Genomic DNA, 25405 nt, shown 5'->3' with positions numbered 1-25405 from the left:
TCAATAGGTTCACTGTAATTCAGTTCAACAGCACAAGTGCTTATTAAGTAGAAATTCATGGCTTTGGGTCTTAGGCCCTGGGGATTCCAAGAAAAATCAAATTCAATCACCTTGCTGTCCAGGAGCTTTCAATCAGGAAGGGTCTGCAGATGCTGAGGTGTCTACACTGAAGAGTGGGGATAATTTGAGGAGTGTTTTTGAGGGGTGCAATGATCAAGAACTGTAAGAATTCTAGTTAGTTTCCCCATATTGGGGAGCAGGAGGCTCGGGTAATATTGTTCTATTTCCAGAACACAGACTTGGGGGGACAAGGGGAAGAGAATCTGCATTTATAGAGCACCGACTGTATGGTTGTTTTGGGGCTAGCTCCTGGTCATAATGAAGTGGTTCAATGGCTGGAACATTGGTCTTGGAGTCAGGAAGACCTGAGTTCAAATTCAACCTTGCTAGCTATGTGACCCTCAGCAAGTCATTAATCTCTTTTTGCTTCAGGGTAAAATGGGCATCGTGTTGACACCTGCCTTGAAGGGTGAAGATGAAAGGAGACGATAATTATAAAGTTGCAGCTTATATCCTGTCTGACATATAATGAATATAAATTTTAATTATGGATTCTCCCAACAATTCTGGGAGGCTGGTACTGTTAACGGTCCCATTTTTCAGTAGAGAAAACAAAGGAAATCAGAGGTTAAGGGATTGGATCTGGGGTCTTCCCAATTTCAGGTCTAGCATTCTATTCACTTACCTCCCCTGAGGAGCTGGCTCTCACCCACTCTCCCATCAGGAGAATGAGTCTGGAGAATAGCTGGGAGGTGAGATCGACGGGGACAAGTGCAAAAACACTCACACTTATACATCAGGAGACACCCACCAAGGGTGAGTTGGGGAATGAGAGGGTGGTGGGGTTACATGGGTACAAAGGAGGAAGTGCCTGGCCCAGCTACAGCTGCAGAGTCCTCGCCCCCAAAGACAGAGAAGTCTTGGGGTGAGGAGGGTGGCCGCCCTCTTCTCTTGGCCAGGGCTGGCTGCTCCAAGGTGAGTGAGCCAAGAAGAAATTCAGAACAACTCCTTGGGAGGAGCTGCCTTCTTGGGCTCAGGGACCAAGGCTTCCCCTTTGGCTTGGATTAGGTAGTGGCTAACAGCCCTCCCCCCCTCCAACATCTAGGTCCTCTTCTCTGCCCCTTCCCACGTTCTCCCTGGCAGGCAGATGCAGTTGGCTCCTGGGTAAGGCCGTGCCTGCTGCTGTCCAGGCCCCTCTCCAAGGGGGAACAGTACCAGGGCAACTTAGCGGGAAAGTTGAGCCCACACCGGGATGGCAACACTGGAGCCAGCAAGGAGTGAGCAGCCTTCAGAGACCGGCTGTGCAGAGCTCCGGGGGCTCCTCTGGGTCAGAAGGTTCACAAACGTCCAGACTGGTTTCATGGAAATGATGGGAAAGGCTGAAGCTGCTCAAGGAAACTGGTAACTATGAGGAGTTTAATGATGTTGAATTGTCTGTATTCCTGCATGGGAGGAAGCTGATAACTCATATGAATGTTCTCATTTACAGGAGCTGTTAGAAGGAGCCTAGATAGACAGGACATAGGAAGGAGCGGAATAGAGTGGTGTGATATAGTAAAAAGATGGATCCAACGGGTGATAAAGGGAGGTACTGGGAGGACGGGAAAGGAGAGGAAGAAGAAGCTCAGAAATTTCACATAAGAGTCAAGAAAAAGCTTTTTCAATGGAGTGGAGGGGGGGGAGGCAAGGGGGGATGAGTGAGCCTTCCTTCTCCTCAGAGATGGCTCAGAGAGGAAATGACATGCACAGTTAATAGGGTGAGGAAATCTACCCTAGAGAAAAATGAGAAGAATGGATGGGCTAAGGGGGAATGGGGGGAGGGAAAGGGGAATAGATGATAGAAGAGAGGGAAGATCAAATGAGGGGGTGCTCAGATGCAACACACTTTTGGACAGGGCCAGGATGAAGGAGAGAGAGAATAGAATAAATGAGAGTGGGGAGGAATCGAGTGGAGGTACAGCTAGTAATACCAACTGTGGGGAAAATATTGAAGCAACTTCTCTGATGGGTAAAGAAAGCGACTCACCCAGAGACAGAGCCATTGGAATCTGAACACAGACTGAAGTATATTTTTTTCTTTACTCTCTCTCTCTCTCTCTCTCTCTCTCTCTCTCTCTCTCTCTCTCTCTCACCATTCTTGAGGTTTCTCATTTTCTTGGGGGAGGGGCATTTGTTTACTCTTATAACAAAATTATTGTATTGTAATAATAAATTAAAGTTCACCTGCAAAAAAAAGAAACCAGGAGGGGTGGGAATTCAAGGAAGCCTGGAAGGAGTTACATGAACTGATGCTGAGTGAGATGAGCAGAACCAAAAAGACACTGTACCCCCTAACAGCAACCTGGGGGTAATGACCAACCTTGATGGACTGGTGCATTCCACCAGTGCAACAGACAGGGACAATTTGGGGCTGTCTGCAATAGAGAATCTCATCTGTATCCAGAGAAAGAATTGTGAAGTTTGAAAAAAAAAAAAAGACCAAAGACTATTACCTTTAATTTAGGGGGGAACCCCCCATTATCTTACTATATAATTCTGTTATCTCTTATACATTATGTTTCTTCCTTAAGGATCTGATTTCTCTCTCACCACACTCAACTGAGATCTGTGTATGCTTGAAAGCAACGGAAAGCCTAACAGACTGCCTTCTGTGAGGGGGACAGGGGAGGGAAGGAAGAATTGGGGAAACATTGTAAAACTCAAAATAAATTTTTAAAAAAGAAACGATGTGGATGGGCACCTGGCCCCCTTCTCCTGCCGAGTGCCAGCCTTGGTTTCCCCCCACACCTGCTCCCTTCACTCCTCCTCAGGCTGCTGGAGGAAGCTGCAGAAAATGATACTGAATGAATCACTCCAGATTTTGGATCTCTAGTATCCAGGTCCGCCCTCTGGCAGGGAGCCTGGGCGAGGGGTGGGTCGGGTGGGGGTGGGCAGGTCCAGAACCCCAGGACTATGGCCTCCTCACTCTGCCCCCTCCCCCATGGGCCTGGTGCCCAGAGAGGATGGGGGAGGAGGAAAAGGGGCCCAGGGACGGGTCACTCCCACCCTCTCTGCCTCCCGGCCTGTGTACTGGTCTTCCTGGAGGTCGGAGAGCCCGGATCTTGGGGCGCCTGGACCAGATCAGCACCCCTCGGACCTCCTCTTTCCGCAGCCATGGGCCTGGAGCTCTACCTGGACCTGATCTCCCAGCCCTGCCGGGCCGTCTACCTCTTCGCCAAGGCTAATCGCATCCCCTTCGAGGTGAAGCCCATCGAGCTGTTTCAGGGTGAGCGCCCAGGCCCCCAAAGGAGCCCCCCAACCTTCTTGGTCCCCCCTTAAAAAGCCTGCCCCCACCCCACCCCCAGCTCAGCTACAGTCGGGGGGGGGTCCAGCCCACCCAAGTCCCTCCTCTTTCCCTCCGCCCTTCAGATTGAAACTGGGGGTGAGGGGAACTGCAGACAGGTCCCAGGGCTCCCCGGGAAGAGAGGGCAGTGCCCCCCACCCTAGGTAAGGACTGGGGGGGAGGGGAAGAAAGCAAACGGGCCCCAGGGAGAGCTCCGGATGGACATGGCCTCTGCTCCCGCAGCCCCCCGACATCTGGGTGCAGGTCACAGTGGGGGCCTCCCCTCCCCCCAGCTGCTTGATGCTACCAGGGAGGGAGGGACAGGGGCTGAAGAGAAAGGTGGGCTTGGTGCAGCTGCCCCCCCTGGGAGGGGAGGGGGCAAGGACGTCCCCCAGCCTCCCCTTCGCCCTGCCACTTTCACTTTCCCTGCCCAGCCCCCACTTCCTCCCCTGCCCCTCCTCCTGGGCGCTGCCAGCCTTGGCTCTCCCTAGCTGAGAGCGGAATTCAAAGGAGCCGACCCGAAGACACCTCTTAGTGGGGGGCCCCCAAGAGACTCCTTGCTCCACAACTTCTGGGGCCCAGAGTCCTGGGGGGGCTGCCTGGGGCCGGCCAGGGTTTCTGGGACTTGGATCAGGCCACAGGCATCTGGGTCTGAGGTGAACCTTGAACCCAGATCTCTAGCCACCCGGTGCTCCTGCTGAGATTGGCTGGAACCTGCAGCTCAGACAGTGACAAAGGCCCCAACGCCTCTGCCCCCCAAATCCTGCAGGCTTTTCATCAGACAACCTCAAGGCTTGCATTTCTGATATATCTCTCTCAGTAATTCTCTGTCTCTCTCTGTCTCTGTCTCTCTCTCTCTCTCTCTCTTTCTCCCCTCCCCCTTTTTGAGTTTATGGGGAAAACTGTCTCCATTGCTTTTAATCTCTCCTCTCCCTCATTCCCCCCCCTTCCCCAGCCCCTCCTTCTCACTCCCTCTCTCCCTCGTTCTTCCTCCCTCTCTTCCTTTTTCCTTCCCTGCCTAGCTTTTCCACAGCCTCCCATCATTTCCGGCAGCCCTGAATCCCCAGGACCTCATTAAATAACTTAAATTTGTTTTCCAAGGAATTTTTCTTCTGAAAACAGTCAGTGGAAAAATAATCAGATTAAGTGGGGAAACCAAAACTTTCCTATCTGGCTAATATAGGAAGGACAAAGACAAAGAGGGTATGAACAGGAAACTAAGGCACTGCTGGTGACCTGGAGGCAGAAAAGAAGGTTGGGAGAGGAAGTGCTCCATCCTGGAAGAGGGGCCATGGGAAGAGGTTGGTTGGACGGTTCTTGACCTCTGTTTTGGAAGAAGACCAACATGGCCTCTTTCCTAGTTTAGAGACAAATTACAGTGGGTATCGCTGTGGCTGATCAGACCAATGCCCGTTTGGAATGCTCTAGCACAGGCCTGCAGGCATACTCCATGTGAACAGCTGGGGTGGGTATTCTTACCTCATGTATGTCACGTTTCCTTTGAGCTGCTTCCATCCTGCCTTCCTCAGTGAGCGCAGCCCCCTCATTGTTGAGGGCACTCCGTGCTGGGTGGTCCTGTGCCAGTGTCTCCCAGCCTGTTCAGTCAATTCCCAAGGTCTTCAATGAGACCTCCAGGGTGTCTAGGTATTGCCTCTTCTGACCCCCTTGTGAGCACTTGCCTGGGAGAGTTCTCCAGAAAATAACTTTTTGGCAAGCGTACCTCTGGCCTTCTAACAATATGCCCAACACATCGTAGTTGCCCTCTCTGTAGTAATGTGAGAATGCTCAGTAGTTAAACTCAAAAAAGGACTTTAATGTCTGGCATCGTCTCCTGCAGGTGACCTTCAGAATCTTCCTAAGGCACCTTAAATGGAAGTGACTCAGTTTCCTGGCATGGCTCTCACGACTGAGCTAGCTCTGGCAATGCCAGTGTCAACCTCTCTATCAATGTATATCTGTCATGGGTAGAGGAGGAGCCTGAGGGCTGCCCTGGAGAGTGGCTGGCCTCTAGTCTGATCCTTGACTCAGCTTCACATTTCATCCCAATATCCTAAATTCCAGAGTCTTCCAGGGCCCAGGGTCGTAATTTTCCCCATTAATTAATGCAACTGCCACAAGATGCTTTTAATCTTCTAAGCTCAGAGTCCTCAGTCCAAGTCATTAATATTAATGAACTGGAGAAAGCCCCTTTCCCAATTATAATAATGAACACTTCTCTCTACAAAATTCTCCCTCAGTTTCCCAGAATTTCATCACCACTGGGCACTTAAGTCCAGGGACTAGAGGATTAACCCTGAAGAATAGGGAAGACTTGAGTTCAACCCCTCCTTAGTTACTATTTGTGTGACCTTGGGCAAGCAGTTTGCTTTATCAACCTTGGTTTCCCCCTGGTGCAAGGGGGAACAACAATGTCACCCACCTGACAAGGGTTTTGTGAGGAAAAAGGAGTCAATGCATTCAAAGCACCTTGCAAATGTTTAGAGTCAGAGAAATTCTAGGGGCACAAAGAAAGGGTAGGACAATGCCTGCCCTGAAGGGACTCAGAGTGTGAACAAGACCGAAGGAAAAAACTCAACAGGGAAAGAGGGCACCTGGCATGGAGGCCTGCTGCATGTCAGAGGAGGGGGTGGCTAAGGGAGAAATGCTGAGACTGCTGCCATGGGTGCCCTCCTTAGATAGAGGAAGCAATCCCAGGGGCAAACATCCTGAGGAAGTGGAAGTATCAAGGTTGCTGTGATCTGACAAGAGGATGACATTCTGGGAGAGGATGATGAAATCCCAAGGAAGGCAGCCAGGTGGGAAAGGATGTAAAATGTTTTGTTCCTGATGCCCTCATTGAAATTACTGATAAGAATCTTGACTGGTCTAGGTCCCTTTGTAGAGAACATTTCCAAGGCCCCTTCCACCACTTTATGACTTTGGTGGCTGTAATCATTCAGCCAGGACTGAATGCTCCATGACTTTTGCCCCTGGTCCTGTTCCACCCACTTCTCTCCATATTTAATGCACATAGAAAATGAGACACTTTGCCAAATGACTTGTAACCTCCTTGTGGGAGGGCTACTCCATTCTCCCACCTGCCAGTCTACTGTTCAAAGTGCCTGAGTGGATTAATGAGTTCCCAGGGGCTTCCCATCCACTTCTTCAGACATCTGCCATGTTTCCATAATTCCTGGAATCATTTCTTTGCACCTTCAGAGATTAATTTCATTGTGGAGAGTTACCCATTGGTTTGGGTTCACTTCCCTTGCAGCTAATTGGTCCATGATTAGGGATCTAAACTTTCCCTGAACCTTTTGGGATCTTGGAATCTGTTCTTCAGAAACTCGTGGTGCCCAGAAGACCATGCCCACTTGGCATTACTTGATGACAAACTCAAAGGCAAACCCTACAGCAGCTGGGTGGCAGTGCTGAACCTAAGTCAGGAAAATTCAACTTACTGAGTTCAAATGTGTTCTGAGATATTTCTTAGTTGTGTGACCCTGAGCAAGTCACTTCACATTATTTACCTCATTTTCCTCTTCTGTCAAATGAGCCTGGAAAGGATTGCAAAATGACTCCAGTGTCTCTGCCAACAAAACCTCAGATGGAATCACAGAATCCAACATAACTGTAAATGACTGCCCCTCAGCAAAATCCCAGACTCTAGGGTGGAATTGTTCCATCATTTCCACCAACCTTCTAAGCCCTCCTTAGAGGTAGACAATGAATAAGAGCTCCCCTGGTTGCTCCTGTCTCCTGCTCTTTCTCTTCTGGAATGAGGGGTTTGGACGGGAGAGACTGGAAGAGCCCTAGAGGGTTGTCCTCCCTACCTCGCCCTTGAACTGGCCTACTTTGTGACCGTGGTCTCTGGCTCACTTTTCTTGGCCAAGCTCTGCTTTTAGGAGTGAGAAGGACCAAAGAGTGAGGACAATCCTGACAATCCCAGGGCCTCCCCAACACATCCTGGTCAATGGCCCCACACCAAGAAGCTGATAAACCAGCACCTCAACCTCCTTTAAGGATTTGCTAGCACCAAGAACAAGTGGACAGCTCCTGAGAGCTTCAGCCTGGAGGGGAGGGGAGAGGACCCTTCCTGCCTCATTTTCCACATCTGCTCTCTCTTTAGGGCAGCACTTGACTGATGAGTTTGCCAAAGTGAGCAGTCTGAAGAGAGTGCCGGTCCTGAAAGATGGAGATTTTACCTTGGCAGAAAGGTATCTTTTCCCAAGTGGGCCAAGCTCCCTTAGTACCTCCCAGTGCTTGCCCACCCTCACACCCTCCTCTTATTCCAATATTATCTTTATGATCTGTCTTTGAGAGGTTTGGGGGGACAATGAACCATTGTTGGTTTTATAAAGTTTGACTAAGGTTATGGAGTTAGTGCAGGGCTAAGAGGGAAGGAGAGTAAGGGAGAGGGAAAGGAAGGACAGGCTTGAGGGAGGGAGGGAGGGATAGATGGTGGGGCCTTGAATGGCTTAACAATCAGAATTCAGCCATCTTTCAGCCCAATGGTTTGCACAGCATAGCAGCATCCATTGCCTACATGATGTCAGGTTTCTTGGAGAACAGGGAGATGTCCAGGGGCATAAGGAGAAAGAGAGAAAGAGAGAGGGAGAGAGAGAGAGAGAGGGAGAGAGAGAGAGAGAGAGAGAGAGAGAGAGAGAGAGAGAGAGAGAGAGAGAGAATGATGTATAATGGATAGACTTTGGGATGGAGAGAACATTTGAGTTCTGCTCTTAGTCCTGGCTTTGTCTCTCATTATAGTGAGAAGTTGGCCAAGATTCTAATTTTTCCTCCTGGTTTAATTCAAGGACATTGGGTTGGCTTGGCTCTGCCAAGGAGTGAAAGTCCAGGCCAGAGTGCTGATCTCACCTCTTAAGAAACTCAGGAAAAAGATGAATCTTTGAAAGGAGTCTCTATCTGAAAATGATACCTCCCTACTAAGCCTGCGGGTTTCCCAAGAAGGTATCGGGGGAAATACTGGGAAGAGGCCAGCAAGAGACCCTGACCAAGGCTGTCCTTCCTTCCTGCTCAGTGTGGCCATCCTGCACTACCTAAGTCAGAAATACAAGACTCCAGCTCACTGGGATCCTTCAGACCTGCAGGCCCGCGCTCGAGTAGAAGAGTATCTGTCCTGGCACTCTGACTCCATTCGAGGAGTCTTTGGAACAATGCTATGGATTCGGGTAAGACCATAGACCTGGGGTGAAGATGAAGGGTAAGGGAGTCTTCCCAACCCACTCTCACTCATGCCTTTATTGTAGTCCCTAAAGTTTTTAGGTGGGGAAGTGGACCAACTGAACTTGGGGAAAGGACCTTATTGTGTCGAGTTGATACCAAACCCTGTCCCCAACCCTGCCAGGTGCTGGGCCCTCTCATAGATATCCACGTCCCCAAGGAGAAAGTGGACAGGAACATCGCCTTCATGAACCAATCCCTGCAACATCTGGAGCAGAAGTTCCTGCAGGACAAGCCCTTCCTCACTGGTGACCAGATCTCATTGGCCGATCTGATGGCTCTGGAGGAGCTGATGCAGGTGTGGGGGGACAGACTCTGGCCTGGAGCTGAAGGTGGGGAAGGTGGGGGCCAAGGGGAGCTGTCCAGAGTCAGAAGTGAGTAGATGCCAGATCATCCCTAGCCCTGCTTGCCCCTGCCCTGAGCCCCTCAGCCTGGCCTCCCAGCTTGGAGCTGGGGGAGACCCAGTCCCTCAGTCCTCTGGGACTTATTGTTTGCAGAATCCTCAGCTCATTATTTCAAGTGATCATGTCACATGGACATTACTTGGGATAGAATTAGACAGCTGAGGGAACTGGGACCCAGGGAGGTGTTGTCTTCCACATCATCATCAAGAACAAGTCCCTCCTTGGCAGCTGATGTGCCCCAAAGGCCAGATCATAGTCTTGCTCTCTCTGGGAGCTAAAAACTCAAATGGAGGAGCCAAGATGGAAGTTATCAAATTCTCTCCCCAATTACTTCAGAGTAGATGGGGGGGGCAATCCCAGGTGGAAGGTACTTTTTGGGGCAGGGGGTAGAGGGATCAGGAATGGCTTTCTCCTGAAGGGAGGATATAAGTTCCTTCCTGGAGAAAGCCAGCAAGCATAAGAGAGGATTGGGGGCATCCCAGAATGAGGAGTAGGCAGGAGAAAGGCCCAGAGTTGGCAGATGCAGCTTTGTGTGATGAGATGTTTGTCTTTGAGTATGCCGAGGGGACTAAAGAGTTGTAATCTGGGAAGGGAGTGTCATGAGATATGTTCTGCCTCACTATGACCTGGACAAGCTCGTCTTCCCCATAAAGTCCTGGGGTCATGCTGGTAAGTCTTTGCTGTCACTTAAACACCCCACATAATTGAGGCTAATGAATCTTTCTTTAATTCCATTTAACCCCATAACCTCATGGGATTTTTCAATTTAAAAATAGGGCAGGAACATATAAATTTTTTTTCTTAATCCCTTGGCGTCATACTCTCCCCTTTACCATCTTAGTCTATGAGGCTGTAGTTTCTACACTTTGCTTAGTTTCCACGTTGCCTTGGTTTCAACAAATTCATGTTCTAGTTTTGGGCCCTTTAGGGGTTCTGTGAAAATTGCTTCTTGATCCCTGGGGTACTGATGTGGGGCGGGTTGCAACACCTGGAGTGGATTCTGGGTCCCAGATTCCTGTGACTCTCTCTCCTAAAAATGGAGAATCTATTTTCTGCACCTAGAATAATAACTAATCTCCTGCACCTAGAATAATAACTAATCTCCATCATTTTCAGAGTGCTCCAAGATTTGCGAAGAACCTTATAAATATCTAATTGATTCTCAAAACCACCCTGAAGGGACATGCTTTTTATCCTTATGCAACAATTGAGGAAGCTGAGGCAGATAGCAGTTAAATGATAGGAATAAGGAGTAGAGAATGAGAACTGATAAGATGACTAAGTGAAACAACCTAGGGGGAGAAGAGAAAGCTAATTAGAACAGAGATTTGGGGCACTTTCAGTGTGCATGACCTGGATGAAATCCAGTAGACTGAGAAGGGACGAGAAAACCTGGGAGAAAAGGTGATCCAAAAACCCAGAAAGGAGGAAGAAGAGGAGAGGAAGATGTAAGTTAAAAAGTCTGTTAAGAGGTCAAGAAAGAAGAAGGCTGACAAAAGCCATTAGACCTTTGGAGAGAATTGTCTCACTCGGATGATGAGATCAGAAGTGGGACTGCAGAGATTTTAAGCACTGCTTGAGCCCCAAAGGAGAAGAGAGCTATAGGATGATAGCAGTGAGTCTTGGGTGAAACGAGGGTTGCTTAAGAATGGGGGAGATGTGTTTGTTGGCAACAGAGATGACTTAAAGTAGGGAGAGTTGAAATGCACTTAGATTCCAGATGATCAAGGTCACAATCTCCTGGAAGAGAGGGAGGGAAGAAGGATGAGATGACATGGATCTAGTGGGATATTCCTTGGTAAAGAAAATGGCCACCTCATCAGAGGAGAAATGTGTAAAAATGGAGATAGTGGGGAAAGACATCTGAATAATGTTGGTGAGGAGGCAGGAAAAAGCAGAAACCCTTTGTCAATGGTAAATGTGACAAATGTGGTTTTTATTTTGTTCTTTGATGAAAGAAGGTAAGTTTCATGGGGTAAGTTCCTCTCACCAGTGGATGTGGAAAGTGGTATCCCTTGGGAAGTTTGGTGAGGGATGGAAAGGTTTGGATTTGTGACTCTGATGAGTGCAAGAGTAAAATCTATTTGGGAAATGTGAAAGGATAGCCTTGTTGTATTGAGGACCCTGGTGATAGTATGTAAAATAACTCTATAAAGTATCCCAGTCAGCGTGTTTTTTTGGTTTCCTCCAGTTCCTTTCAATAGCTTGAGCATAGAAATAGAGGCAGTTGTTGGTGGGAACAATCCAGCTTGGGCCATTGAGAGGCTTGAACACTGATAGGACAACAGGGCCAAGGACATGTGTGTAGATGAGCTTGTGGAATTGAAATGATTCACCAAGGGTTGAGCTAGTGAAGTGAAGGCAGCAGAGGCAATGCCGCAGACAAGGTCTGGCAAAGGCCCGAGGAAGTGGGGGTCATGAAAGAGAAAAAGGAAAATGCTATGCAGTGTAAGATCGAAGTAAAGATGGAAGTGCAGAGGCTTATTTTCTGATTAAGGAGTTTCAGAGCTCATGAATGTGGAAGGAAAACACTGTGAGGTTAGTGGTTTGACTATTTCTGTGTGTCACTGAGGTGGAGAGGTGGTGTGGGTCATGGGAAATGTGTAGATTGAGCATCTGGGAAGGCCAAGTGTTTGAAGACATAAATAAGCATGCTCAAGTTTAATAAATGGCATGAGAGCACGAGTTGAGATGGAGAGAAAGCCCTCGAGGACTTGCTGTTTGTACTGGAAAACACATCGTATTCTCTGGGCAAGGCAATAGGGACCTTTAAAAACTGTTGAGCAAGAGAGTGCTTTGAGTAGGATAAGCCTGTAGTTTAGGAGGATGATTTGGGGAGCTGCTGGGCAGATGGATTAGAAGCCAAAGAATTGGGCATTTATTTCCCAGGTGCAAATGCTGAGTCCTTGGTGATGATGGCCACGTAAAAGGTAGATAAGGATTTCTGGGAAAGATGGGACTCAGTAGACTTAGCCTCCTTTGATTGGCTATGAAGGGTTATAGAGAAAGAGATATCAATGATGGCCCTGAGTTTGCAAAACAAGGTGATTGGAAGGGAGGTGGAACAGCAATTGCAAAGTCTGAATGAGGGGAAGTGGGAAGATGACGTAAATTTGGAAAATGCTGAATTGAGATGTTTTCCTGCAGCCTGTCTCTTGTGGTTTTGATGTCTTTGAGGGGAGACCCAAGCTGGCAGCCTGGCGTAAGCGGGTGGAAGCAACCTTGGGGGAGAAGCTGTGCCAAGAGACCCGGGAACCCCTTCTTAAACTCTGCACAGATCCTAAAGTCTATAAAGACATCCCCTCTGTCATGCAAGAGAGGATGAAATTACGTGTGTCAAAGATTCCTTAATCCAAGGTGAGATGCAGGACTGTGGGATGAGGGAACTCGAGCTAAATGAGGGGGAGGCAAAATGAATGTGAGGAGAAGTGGAAGAGAAGGAGGAGTTTCTGGCACCTTGCCTCTGTTCCCCAGAAATGTCATCAGTATCTGCAGGGACAGCCTCCTAAGCCTGAATCCCAAAACACCCACATTCTCTACCTGCTTCTTAGTTTGGGGTCTAAAGTTGAGTTTCCCCTCCCTTCCCATCCCTTTCTCCTACCCACTGAGAACCAGCCAACTCCTCTGCCACCCCCAGTCTCCAGGTATGCCCAGCCTGAACACCTGAGAACCCTTCAAGGATAGAGTCTACTGCTCCTCCTTCCTTAGGTAGCCTCAGCCCTTCCCAGATGCTGATGGACAGAGGAAGGACCAGGGCCCAGCCCCTCCCCAGTCAGGGAGGAATAAAGTGACTACGGTCCTGATCAGCAGGATCTGTTCTAGAATTTCTATTCCAGAATTTCTCCTTAGGTCAGAATCCTCAAATGAATGAACCTCATTGATGGCAAACAACCCACCTGGTTTAATGCCCAGCCAACCTGGAAGTTTCTCATTGCCATCTCAAAGGAATGTTCCCAGTTTCTGGATGGCTAGTTAAGGGGAACTCATTCTCTTTGGACACGGCCTCTCCAAAGTTTCAAATAGATCAAATATCAGATGATTTTTCATTTTGTTCATCCTAAAACGCCTCTTGGCAAGCCTCCTCATTGCTCCTCTCTGACCTGTGAGGCCAAGGAGATCAGATTTAATCCATTTTCCACATGGCAGACTCACAAATATTTGAAGACAGATTAGTGCCAACTATGAGCTGGAGGAACTGGAAATGCCACACACACACACACACACAAACACACACACAAACAAAGAGACAAACAGACAATCTCAGTCCATTCTAACCCAGCCAAGGGCGCTGTTCTGATCTTTCCTCAGACATTTCCAGACATGGCTGGTTGTACTCTGGCCATCCTCCTTCTCCTCATCCTCACTCCAGAACCTGGACCCTTCCCCTGGGATAGCAGACTCTCTACAGTGTTTCCTTCCACTTCCCAGCACTTTCCAAACTAAATGACCCCATGCCCCCTCATGATCCAACTCCCCTTTATGTGTCTCCCGCCATGAGCGTGTGAGCTCTTTGATGCCTGAAACAGTCACGATTGCTTATTTTTGTATTCTACACCTCTAGCATAGCACCTGATGTATGGTAAGAATTCAATAAAATCTTTTCCCTTCATTTGTTTATTCATCTGGTCATTAATTCTTTTCTTTCCTTTTTGTAGAAATGCCCCAGCTCATCCATCAGCTGTTGGTCTCTATTCCAGTTTATTAGGAAAATGAGAAAAGCATCCTTCCCATTAGCTTCTGCCTTTTTCTGCCCATATCAAACCAATGAATCTCAAAGACTTATGGAAACAGCAAAGTCACAGGCTTTATGGTTTACTATTAATTCATCTGTAAAATAAGAGTTTTAATAATACCTTCTTCCCAAGGCTGTTGTAAGGATCAGTAATAATCACTAATAGTAGTTAAACTTTGCACGGTGCTTCTTAAGTTCAACATACTGTGCTAACCCTGTGATTAGATGCTCTTGTGAAGCCGATTTTACAACTGAGGAAACTGAGGCAGACAGTGAGTGGTTGGATGACTTGCCAGGGTGACACAGCTTGTAAGTGTCTGAGGCTGAATTTGAACTCATGTTCTTCTGACTCCAGACCCAGCACTGCAGCCCCTGAGATGTCACCTGGTAGTCTTAAAGTCTGCTGTACTATTTATTAAATGAACTCTGCCAAAGCAGCGTAGAGACATTCGAGCCCTCAACAGTAATCAGAGGAAGGCCATCTGTCCAGATGAAAGTCTCATAACCAACATCTCAAATTTATGAAACTGCAGCCTTCTGATCCGAGAGGATCTCTCCTCTTCCTGGGACAAAGGAATCAGCCCAGACCCCTAGACAGATGGAGGAGACTTAGACTGTGTCCTTCCGGGCCTGGCTCCCACACCAGACTCTGTTTACCTTAAGGCTTATCCACATGCACTTCTAATTAGAAGCCAGATGTGGCACAGTTATTATGCCACCTCCTTTCTCCTGAGGGCTCCCGCTTTCTGCATCCTGAGACACAGATCAAATAGACTTTCCTGTTTAATAACTAGAGATAAACAGAGAATGACCTTTGTTATGGGTCCATTTGCCTAAATCTCATCTCTCCACAAAACCAGAATGTTAAAAACTTATCTCTGGGCTGTGGGATTCCCGGAAAAGCTGGGAGCAATGAAGCTCCTCCTCATGGCAAGATCCAGGGGTCGCATGGGCTGGGCTGCCCCCCACACACACACTGTGAGGCTAAGGACTGCATTCCTGGCCCTGGGCCACAGGGAGTTAGTGGGGATCATTTTTGCCATGAGAGATGTTGGTCCATTAGTTGTCTAGAGCTCTGCCCTGGGGGGAGGGGAATGAAAGTTGCAGGAGGAAGGGCCCGTGTTGGCCAAATAGACACAACCCATAAGAGTCAGGCACACAACTCCTTAGGGTGCTGGACAGGCTGGGCCCTTCCCTCAGCTGCTCAGACTCTGGGAGCCCCATCAGAGGTGGCCAAGGTGGAGCGGACAGCTCTCCTTGGCACAATCTCCCCCAAGGCTTGTACATGCCTCTCCCCGCCTTTCACCTGCCATGGCAGCCTTTGGAAGAGGATCCCCTCCAGGCCCATGTTGGCTTTTATTATGTGAGGGTGCCAGGAAAAGGGAACACAAGATGTCACAGAGAAAGGCCTCCTCCCATGCTGTCCTCTGCCCTTTCAGACCCAAGTCTGCCAGAGCCACGTTACTGAAGACTCATCCATGACATTTTATTGAAGACTTATTCATAACGACAGAGACCCAAAAGGGCAACGTCCCCAGGGTCCTCTCTCCCCCAGGACTTTCCTGCCAAAAATAGGAAATACCACAAAACGTCCCATTGTTGTTGGTCTTGGTGAAGTTTCTCAAATGGTTGACTAACCAAGTCCCCATGCATGGTGTTCCCTCTCTGATGGCTCCTCTGGGGGAGGGGGGCTTCTCTGGCTTTCTCTCAAAGATGAGCTGCCAGATTCCAGCAGAGGGGAGGGGGGAGAAGGGGGCTCACTTTCCCAGGAATGGAAGCTCTTGACCTCCTCTGGGGGAGAGGGCATCCCAGCAGGGGGAGGGAAGGCAATGATCTCCTTTAGGAAGGTCCAGTTTGGTTACGATCTCTTAAAAAGGATGATTGTCCTTGTTTTTATCCATTTTATGAAGTGAGGTTCTAGGCCGGAAAAAGAGGATTCCTAAATATTTCCAGTTACCTAAAAAAGGAGGTTTTATACGTGCTGTGCCAAGTGTAAGAGTTAGAAAGGCCCTGATATGACTTCCCGTGTCCAATGGAGCCATTCCTGGGAGAGGAATGTCCCTGTCCCAGAACTGAGGCAGCTCCTCTTCCCTTTGGGGCTCAGGGGGCAGCCCCTGGGGCAGATGCAGACTGATTTACTGGGACAGAATGAAGGGCTAAGAAGAGCCCATGGTCATGGAGATTCAGACAGGAGGCCAGGGCTTGCTTTCTGGGAGCTCCTCTACCAGCTGGGGGACAAGGCCCAGGGAAGCCTCAGCTGCAAGTCAGAGAGAAATGCCCTTTGGCCTTCCAAGACAGCCCCAAGTCATGGTCAGACCTCTTCCTTCAGGTCATTTTGTTCCTAACATTGATGTTTCTGATGTTGAACCCCTGGACATGCCAAGGCCTCAGAGACCAGAACTTTCTTTAGCATCTGTGACCTGGTTCTTGCCAGAGCTGTCCCCAGTCTTCTTGCCCCCCCCAATCTCTCTTCACCCAGTCTCCCTGCCCCCCCAGTCTCTCTGTTGACTGGGATTCCATCTGGACCTCAGAAAGTGGGGGTGATGTGGTCAGCTCTCAGGTCCCCTCTGGCTGTCAATCAAGGCCCTCCATTTCTGGGCTCTCAACCCTACCCTTAAACCTCTATATATACATTAGCCTATTCTTGGGGAGCTGAAGACCCCCAGGAGTCTCCTGACTATCATCTCCTTGCCAGGGTATTTTTCCCCTATCTTTAGTCTTGGAAACAAACTCCCCTTATGTGTTTCGGGAACTGCTTCTCCCAAGGGTATTGGAGAATGCAGTTAGGCAACACTATCATTTTGAGCAATCCATGAAACCACACACACACACACACAAACACACTCACACACTCACACATATGGTGCCCAGCACCCCAAGCATCCTCAGGACACAAGAAGAACAAGCCCAGAGGGAGACAGAGCCCACCCCCTGTCCATTCTGCCTTCCCTCCCACCAGAGTGCTTAAGGGGAAACTGAGAGTATCTCTGCCCTGCCCAGGAATGAAGCTTCTCTGGGACTGACCAGGGTTGGCTCACTGCCCTCTACTGACCAGATTCCTGAGTGATTCAATCTGGTGTTGGGGGTCAGAGGGAGAAGGCCAAGAGGCCCATAAAGAGAAAACAGAAAAGAACATCAAGAAATAGAATCATGAGACTTAGGGATCATTTGGGTCCAAGGGACCTGGGGGTCTAAAAGGGGAAGGTACTGGTCCAAGTCATACAGGTAATAAGTATTCTCTTTGCCAGGCATTATATGGGAGGGAAAGGCAGGAAGATGAATATGGACTGTAAGTCATTCATTAAAAGCCAGAAGGGACCAAAGAGATGGTGAAGTCCCAGTCTATCATATCATAGCTGAGGAAACTGAGGCCCAGGGTCACTCAAATCATATGTGGTTGTATCAGGATGTGAATCTGAGTCTTCCTAAGGCCAAGTCCAGAGGTCTCTGCAGTCCACCTCACCATGGAGCCCAAGTATCAAAGCCTGAGTCTCTGGCAAAGGAAGGGGGAGATTCTCTGAGCAGCATCCGGGGTGGGGTATCTGGAGGTGGCTCTGGGCCTTTATTGTCACTGGAACTCTTCATTGTGACCATGAAGGAAGGTGCCCATGGCTCCCCTGGTCCTACCTTTGAGCCCTGGGAGACCTTTCCAGCCTCAACTCCCTTCCCTAGGTGCTGCCAATGAGAGGGCCAGTCATGACCCCAGTAACATCTGCTGGGATGGCAGCAAGGTTCTCACTGACCTGGCTGCCATGTCTCAGAAACCTCAACTTTTTTAATGCAGGGGATGATGGTAATAGTCTGCAGCCATCACAACTGTGGCTCTTTAAGATGTACAAAGTGCACATATGAATCTACATATTTACATGTATGTTTGTGTACATATTCATACAGACATGTTATTACTTTGAGCTTTAGGGTTTAGCTCTAGTGCCAACATCTTCCATGAGGCCCTCCCTGATCCCCTCAGTGTTCGGTGCCCTCTCCTGATAACTAGGTTCATACTCATAATGTGTTTGGCCCATTTCTCCCACCAAGTCATTGTTTGTCCTTCATTCTGGATGAGGATCATGACATGAGGGAGGTGATGTCATGACATGCCAGTGATTTGGATGGAAGTGATTGGGTTTGATTGGGTTGGGTTGTTCAAAATCACCAGCCTCACTTGCTCCTGTGGGTCCAGTGGCCAGAAATGGATCAGGATGACTGGAGATGACCCTAGATATGAGGCAATCAGGGTTAAGGGACTTGTCCAAGGTCACACAGCTGGGAAGTGTTAAGTGATTGTGGTCACATCTGAATTCAGTCCTCCTGACTCCAAGGTCAGTGCTCTATCCACTGAGACATCTGGCTGCCCTACCAAGAGAGGATAAGCAGTAAAGAAAGGTACAGGGAGGATGAGACTCCCTAAGAGCAGGCCAGTTTTCTAAAGGAAGACAACCTTGACTATAACCCTCTACCTTAACATCCCATGATTTAAAAAACCCAATTTATAATCAACAGAGACTTAAAATGCTATTCCAAACCCATGGAGATTGATACTTAACCTTCCAATTTACATTAAATTTTAAATGAAATAATTTACTTCAATTTAGCTTACAAAACAGGTCAGTTTTATTTGGTTGGGGGCAGGGAGAACAGGAAGTGTAATTTTAGAAACTTAACACTTTTTATGAAATCAGAATGAGACCAGGTTTCAAAGGCCATGCCAATAGGAGGCTGGACAGCTACATGGCTCAGTGGGTTGAGCGTTGGGTTGGAATCAGGAAGTCTCATGTTCCTGAGACAAAAATCTGCCCTCACCTGTCCCACTACCTGTTTGACCCCGGGCATGTTCCTCAACCTTGTCTGCCTCAGTTTCCTTTCCATAAAATGAGCTGGAGAAAGAAGACTGGAGGTTGCAGGCTACATCCAAGTAATGGGCTGCTTGGTGTGAGGCGTTATCAGCTTGGAGCTACAGTTAAAGTAAAACTCGATGTTTTTATTCAGAGAGAAATTCCTTCTCTGCCTCCGCCTTCAAAACTATAAATTCATGCAAGACAGATAGAAAACTCACACAGACCAAAGCTGTACAGAAGTCAGAGTTGAGATTCAAACTACAAGTAGTTTGCCAGAACTTTCCACTCTGCTTTTTTACTGACCTGTCCACCTCCCACTCCTACTCAGAGACGTTTTTCCTCCCAATCCTACCTTCAGTCTCTTTCCTTTGACCCACCTCTGCCTCAACACCTTAAGAGGGTTTTTCCTTCTTGAGCAGAATTTTTAACCTAATGTCCTTCCCAAGATATTATAATTTTTATAAGAGTTGCTACTTTCACAGCTTGCCTAAATCCTGTAAGAAGTTTCAGGTTGTTCCTACTTAAGACATAGGATTGGGGTGCCCAGACCATGCTCCCCAAATGAACTCTGCACTCCCCAGGAGGCCCATCCCTGACAGATCTTCTACAGAGACAATTCACAATTTGTGGGCACTTCAAACCCTCAATATGCCCCAAAGTTTGGTTTGGAGGGTGTTGCAGGAGACCTTCCCAAGCTCTACTGATGATCCTCTGCTTGTGACAGAGAAAATTAGAACTGTGGCACTGAAACAGCTAGATGGACCCAGAACATAGATCTCCTCACCCAGATAAAATTTACTTACTGAGGTCTGAGCCAGAGTCCTAACAGAGAACTCTCCACAGGAGCCCAATGAAAGGGAAGTTTTGTTAAGATTCTCCAGTGAGATGCTGAGTGAAGTGAGCAGAACCAGAACACTGGACACACTGTGTGATGATCACCTAGGATAGACTTGCCTCTTCTTAACCATGCTGTGATCCAAGACCATTCTGAATGACTTGTGGTGGAAAACGCTATCCACAGTCAGAGAAAGAACTCTGCAACTTGGATGTGGACCCAAGCAGACTATTTTCACTTTTTAAAATTCGTTTTCTTTTTTCTCTTTCATTGTTTTTGCTTTTTTCCGATTCTTCTTTTACAGCACGACTAATATGGAATTGTGGGTAACACGATTGTTGGATGGAGGTTTTCTGGAGTGGCCAAAGTCAAGGGAAGAGCTGTGAAGCTGGGGTAGGTTTTGCAATCAAAACTAATCTAGTCAGCAAGCTTGTATGCTGTCAGGAGTGAAGGACAGACTCATGACAATGAGATTGCCACTTGCTGGAAAGAGCCAGACCAGCATCACCAGTGTCTGTGTTCCCACCATGGTGAACCCTGATGGCAACACCACACCATACTATGAGAAACAGTCGATTACAGCAAATGAAGAAGTTGTGAGGACTGTGGACAAGTTCACTGACTTTGGCAATGTCCTTTCCATGTTGATAGTGAGGTGGACAACCACATCGCCAGAACTAGTTCAGTATTGGGGAGGCTCTGAAAGAAAGTACGGGAGAGAAGAGACTGAAGGTCTACAGAGCCCTTGCGCTGACCTTATTAGCACCATGTGAGAGAACTGAATCATTTCCATTTAAATTGTCTTAGGAAGATTCTGAAAAATCATCTGGTAGGAGAAGATACCAGACACTGGGGTCCTTTTACAAGATTAACTGCCAGCCAATCAAAGGGTACTACAGAGAGCACAACTCCAAAGGGCTGGCCTCATTGTCCAAATGCCCAACAGTAAAATAATAGCATAATTGATTATAATTCCCTGTTTAAACTCAGAATGGATTAAATAAAATAAACCTGATCCTGTTATTTCTAGGACAGGAGAATTTGATACAATTGAATTGAAAGTAGGGTCTAAGATTTGGGTCAAAAGTAAACTAACAGATACACCTTAAAGCCATTGAGATAGTGACTGAAGGGAAAAATAGCACAGTGCTTGTATGCTATTCAGAAGGTGATACTTTAGATGTTACTCCTCTAACCCAAATTTTTCTACTAATAAAGTATTTTTTTTAGGATTACTGACCCTAAGTGTGGCTCCCCTCCCTAGACTCAGCTGGACTCCTGTGGTACAATTGCTACCATACCCCGCTACCATACCCCAGTAGAGCTTGGGAAGGTCTCCTGTAATGGACATTAACTGCTACCATTCATGGAATTGTCCTGCTATCAACCAATAACACTTAACCCTTTGGATGGAGAAATAACACTAAAGACAGACAACCAGATAATTATATCTGCCCCAATAACGATGTCTACATCACTACCAATATTACTGTAAACAGTGTAAACTTAAAGCCGTGGAAAGGATAGGGTTCCATATAGTCATTGGATGAGGGCTGGAACTGATCTTAATTGAGTTATATCATCTGATGTCTCCCTTACCTGTTGTAATATAATTTCTTCCCCCCCCCCCCATCCCTATCCTAGAAGCAAGTTGAATGCATTATAGAACAATGTACTCGATCCAATGATCCCCCTTTTTTGTGGGACCTCTGGTAACTTCACCAGCCAAGATCCTATAATATGGTATATTAATTCAATTGTTCATGGTGGACCAAATCATATACGAGAAATACCAAGAGATTCTCCAAAATAACCTGAATCTGCTATAGTTGGAATACACGAGAGCTGTAGAAATGTCACCCAAAATATACCAAAGCGTGTGCTGAATTTTAGCATTAGTTTCCCTCAGCTGACTCATGGTAATGGAAAGAAAAGGACTTGGTCTGAGCCCCACCTTGGGGGTTGGGGCAGGAACAGGTTTGGGTATGGTTAACTATATAGACCTGAATACCCTGTCCATCAGACTGCACAGTGCTTCCCAGGATGTAGCTGAGGTATGGACATTAACTGCTCAAAAGCTGCCCACTACAATCCTGCCACCGAACTTTAGGCTATCAGAATCAAGTTCTAAAATTAACCTAACACTTCAATGATGGCTACCTTGTAAATTGATATACTATCTCTCCCTTGTTTAGTTGGACCAAATATTCTTTACAGAACTTAGATGATTTAATACGAAAGAGAGACTCCTTATTACTAGTAAGCCAGAAGTGTGGAGAAGAACTTTCTCCACCTACATTCCCATAGAGCATTGGATGGAGGATCCACAGATAAGGTGAATACGCGTATTAGAACCATGATATGTTTTCAAGTTGTAACTTCTGATATATTACGTAACATTCTTTTTATATTGCATTTTGCTCTTCCTCAGGTTAATGGAAAGTATATCGATTCTATGAATGATAGATAGGATCTGGAAGATTGCACACCTTATGATAAAGGGTTAGTAATATGAGGCAGATGGAGACCTGCCTGCTGAGTCATTTCTCCAGTCTTTGTGATTTAACCTTGTATCCTTTGGTTTCTCTATGCAATGGGAAGTATCTACTCAATATCCATACCTTACATCTAATAATCAAACAGATCTTGGTTCAGGAAACAGAAACATGCCTTTTGATGTGACCTTGGTTTGTTCCATTGTCAGGGTGATGTTTTTGCTTCTCCCTGATATTGTAGGGCAATGTTTCCAAACTTTTACCTCCACTTATGGCTTAGCTAGCTTTGCAACTTTTAATGAATATTCTTAGCTCCTCTGTAAAACTTCAGCAACTACTTCTAATGAATCAAAGCTCACTCAAGGAACATAGAATATAAACTCATACTGTTTCTGGGAAATGAATGGATCCTTCATATTCAGTCATCTCAGATACAAATCACCAATGGTATGATTTTCTTTTTAAGTCACATTCACTCAAAGATCTTTTTTCAGCTTTAGCAAACCCTATACTAGTTTGCTTTAATCCTAGTAATATTATATTTATGAAACTGTTCCATGTTTTATTAAATGAAAATGATATAAACACAATTTACCTTCAAAAATTATTCAGGATAAGGCAGAGCTTAGGGTCAAATGAAGGATTAGTAAAGAAAGCTCTTCCACGGCCCCCAATTAACCCCCCCAAAAGCACCAAGGATATCTCCTGAATGACCTCCTTACACAAAGTAAAACAATCCATGCCTGGGGTGCTAGCCAGCCCCCATATCTCCAAGTGTCTGAGGAGCCTGGCCAGCTCCAAGGACATTTGACCATGAGAAAATGCAGAACCTTCTCTTACCATTAGCATATTGCCTTCTTTGTGTATGGGGGTCTATTTAAGGCTCAGCCTGGGAAAGGGAACTTTGGAATCCAAATCCTACAGAGGAACTTTTCCATTCTGACCCTGAAACCTGCTCTCCAGAATTTCCCAGCTAGATCTTTACATTTTGGTGTTTTTCCCAGGTTGGTGAGGGGTCTCTATTCTCATTTATATTATACATATTCTCATTTAACTTGTTATCTCTTTCTATCGTCAATAATTTTGTAGTGTTTCCCTGAATTGATAAGGATTTATATTCTCATGATTGCAGCTTTAGCTTGTTGTTTCTTAATATTGCCAATTATTTAATTCTGTGAATGAGAGAGATTGTATCCTCCCCCTTTCGTAAATAAATTTATCTTTTATTCTTTCCAATTTACATGTGGCTCATTTTGTAGGAGCAAATCTGAACTCCTAAATCAATGATTCTTACACTCTCTCAGACCAAAGGCTCTGCCGCATGGTAGGTGCTTAAGAAATGTTTAATTCTTTCCCCTTCCTTTCTGACTTCAATTTTCTTTGTTCTTTGAGTTGTTGTTTAACCATTTTCTAATCATGTAGGACTCTTCCTGACCCCATTTGGGGTTTTCTTGGCAGAGATACTGGACTGATTTATCATTCTCTTTTCCAGCTCTTTTCATATAAGAGGAAGGAAAGCAAACAGAGTGAAGGGACTTGTCCGCAGTCACACAGATTTTAAGTGTCTGGGGATGGATTTGAATTCAGGAAGATGTTTTCCTGACTCTAAGCCCAATGCTCTAACCACTGCCCCACTCAACTGCCCTGTTCTCTTTTTTTAATTTGTGTATGTTGTATCTCTCTCAGCAGAATGGAAGCTCCCCGAGGGTAATTTTTGTAGGAGTTTAATAAATGTTTGCGGGATTGAATGGAAAGTTGTGAAAGAAGTATCAGAACTAAAGGGAAAAAAACATAAAATCAGTTTTGAAAAGTGAAAATAATATATTTTGTTCTGCATTCAAACTCCATGGTTATTTCTCTGTATGTGGATGGCATTTTCCATCTCAATACTTTTAGAATTATTTTTGACCAATGAACTGCTAGTCCATTGTTATTGATCCTCTCACAATGTTGCTGTTAATATTTTCCTGGTTCTGCTCTTTTCCCTCAGCATTGGTTCATGCAGTCTTTCCAGGTTTTTCTGAAATCTGCCCCTCTCATTGTTTCTTCCAGAACAACAGAACTCCATCAGATTCATATACCACAACTTGTCCAGTCAGTAATCAATGGATGGGCATTCCCTCTAGTTTCAATTCTTAGACACTAGAAAATGATCTGCTAAAAATATTTTGGTACATGTAGAACTTTTCCCCTTTCTATGTTCTCTTTGGGACATAGACCCAGAAGTAGTATTGCTGATTTAAAGGGTATGTGGCTTTATTGCTCTTTGGCCATAGTTTCAGAATGGATCAGTTCACAACTCCACCAACAGTACATAAATATCCCAGTTTTCCCACATTCCCTCTATTGGTTTTCTTTATCAAGGTCAGACTTTTAAAAGTTATCAGTGGCTACTGTGTTAGGTTGGAAGAACTGTGTCTAGGAATATCTCCTCTCTGCCAACTATGAGAATGAGGTTCAATCTAGGGCATTCTCTTTTAGGCCCCCACTTTCAGTGTGAAGCCCTTTTCTCCCCTGGATTTCCAGCAAGGAGGGGTTGTGTAGGTGTGGGGCAGGAATTTCTCTTCTCTCTCCACCTCCCTGGAAGTTGCAGCTATAAACAGAAGGCAGTGGGACTATGTACCTGTGTAGGCAAGCCCAAGACCCTGACCACATTATTCTATAGATCTTTTCTTGAGTGTGTCAGTGACCAGAAATCCTAAAAAATGAAAGTTTCCACTCTTCTCCAAAACTTTATGGGTATTGTGGAGTCAGGTACCAATTGCCACTGGGAGCCAATTTCCCTGATAATACAGGGCATCTGGCATGAGAGTTATGATCATCCTAGAATCATCTGAGAGGTGAAAACTGAAGATAAGTCCAAATCATCCTTTGGCTAGCCTAGAGAACTAGACTACACCATATACCATTGTGCATCTGAGGGGAAAGTGAAATGACTATATTGCGGTTCTGAAAAGTTGTTATCACCTTTAGGGGGACATATAGTGACTTATTCATATATGTATCACAAATACCTGCTGGCATCAATGCATGTTAAGTATTTTCTGTGTGGAAGGAAATAAACAACTATTCTATTCCCAATAATCAGATTGGATGCTGAGTTCCCCTTTCTAAACAGAATAGCTGTTGTCTCCTCACAGATCTGGATGGGGCACAATGGACCACACAGAATATGAAGGTTCAAGTAAACTTTGACTTTAGCAAAAACATACTCAAATATCCCCAGGTAACAGCAGTCCCCAAGGAGGATAAAAGCAAGAAGAAATAACTGAACCTTCCCTGGCCCATTCCTATATTTATAAAAGAAAAGGACCGGACTAGAACCACACGCCTCAGAGGTTCTTTCCACTTCTTAGTATTTGATCCTGTAACTTGTAATATGTAATAAAACTGGAAAGGTAGATTGGAGCTCTGTTGGTTGGTTCTTGTCCTTCATTATCAAAGAAGACCAAAGACCAAAAAATGACATCATTATGTTTGAGACAAATGACAATGTGTC

At 46.3% G+C, this 25405-nt stretch overlaps 1 protein-coding gene, 1 long non-coding RNA gene and 1 pseudogene across 3 annotated transcripts in view; 2 read left to right on the top strand and 1 right to left on the bottom strand.

Moving 5' to 3' along the window:
* LOC141499640 (vomeronasal type-2 receptor 26-like) overlaps positions 1–25405 on the top strand; it is an 841716-nt pseudogene that overhangs the window by 325995 nt on the left and 490316 nt on the right.
* Positions 1–25405, bottom strand: part of LOC141497239 (uncharacterized) — a 47487-nt gene that overhangs the window by 17163 nt on the left and 4919 nt on the right. The window lies entirely within an intron of this gene.
* LOC141497154 (glutathione S-transferase theta-2-like) lies at positions 3063–13615 on the top strand. 2 transcript variants are annotated; one of them, XM_074199805.1, is made up of 6 exons: positions 3063–3325; positions 7491–7578; positions 8400–8550; positions 8727–8900; positions 12154–12363; positions 13291–13615. In XM_074199805.1, the coding sequence occupies exons 1-5, from the start codon at positions 3214–3216 to the stop codon at positions 12355–12357; spliced, it is 729 nt and encodes a 242-aa protein (XP_074055906.1). In that variant the 5' UTR covers positions 3063–3213; the 3' UTR covers positions 12358–12363; positions 13291–13615. The 2 variants fall into 2 exon arrangements, with proteins under 2 accessions (XP_074055906.1, XP_074055905.1); XM_074199804.1 differs by having other exon boundaries at positions 3066–3325; positions 13315–13615.

Source organism: Macrotis lagotis, chromosome X (assembly GCF_037893015.1).
Source record: "Macrotis lagotis isolate mMagLag1 chromosome X, bilby.v1.9.chrom.fasta, whole genome shotgun sequence".
NCBI lineage: Eukaryota > Metazoa > Chordata > Mammalia > Peramelemorphia > Peramelidae > Macrotis > Macrotis lagotis.
Note: the sequence above shows the minus strand (reverse complement) of the source record. Positions and strands in the feature narration are given on the sequence as shown.

Coding starts and splice junctions, on each gene's coding strand:
- LOC141497154 (XM_074199805.1), top strand. CDS start 3,214: ATGGGCCTGGAGCTCTACCTGGACCTGATCTCCCAGCCCTGCCGGGCC. Junction 8,551..8,726: donor GAACAATGCTATGGATTCGG/GTAAGACCATAG, acceptor CAACCCTGCCAG/GTGCTGGGCCCTCTCATAGA. Junction 8,901..12,153: donor CTCTGGAGGAGCTGATGCAG/GTGTGGGGGGAC, acceptor GTTTTCCTGCAG/CCTGTCTCTTGTGGTTTTGA.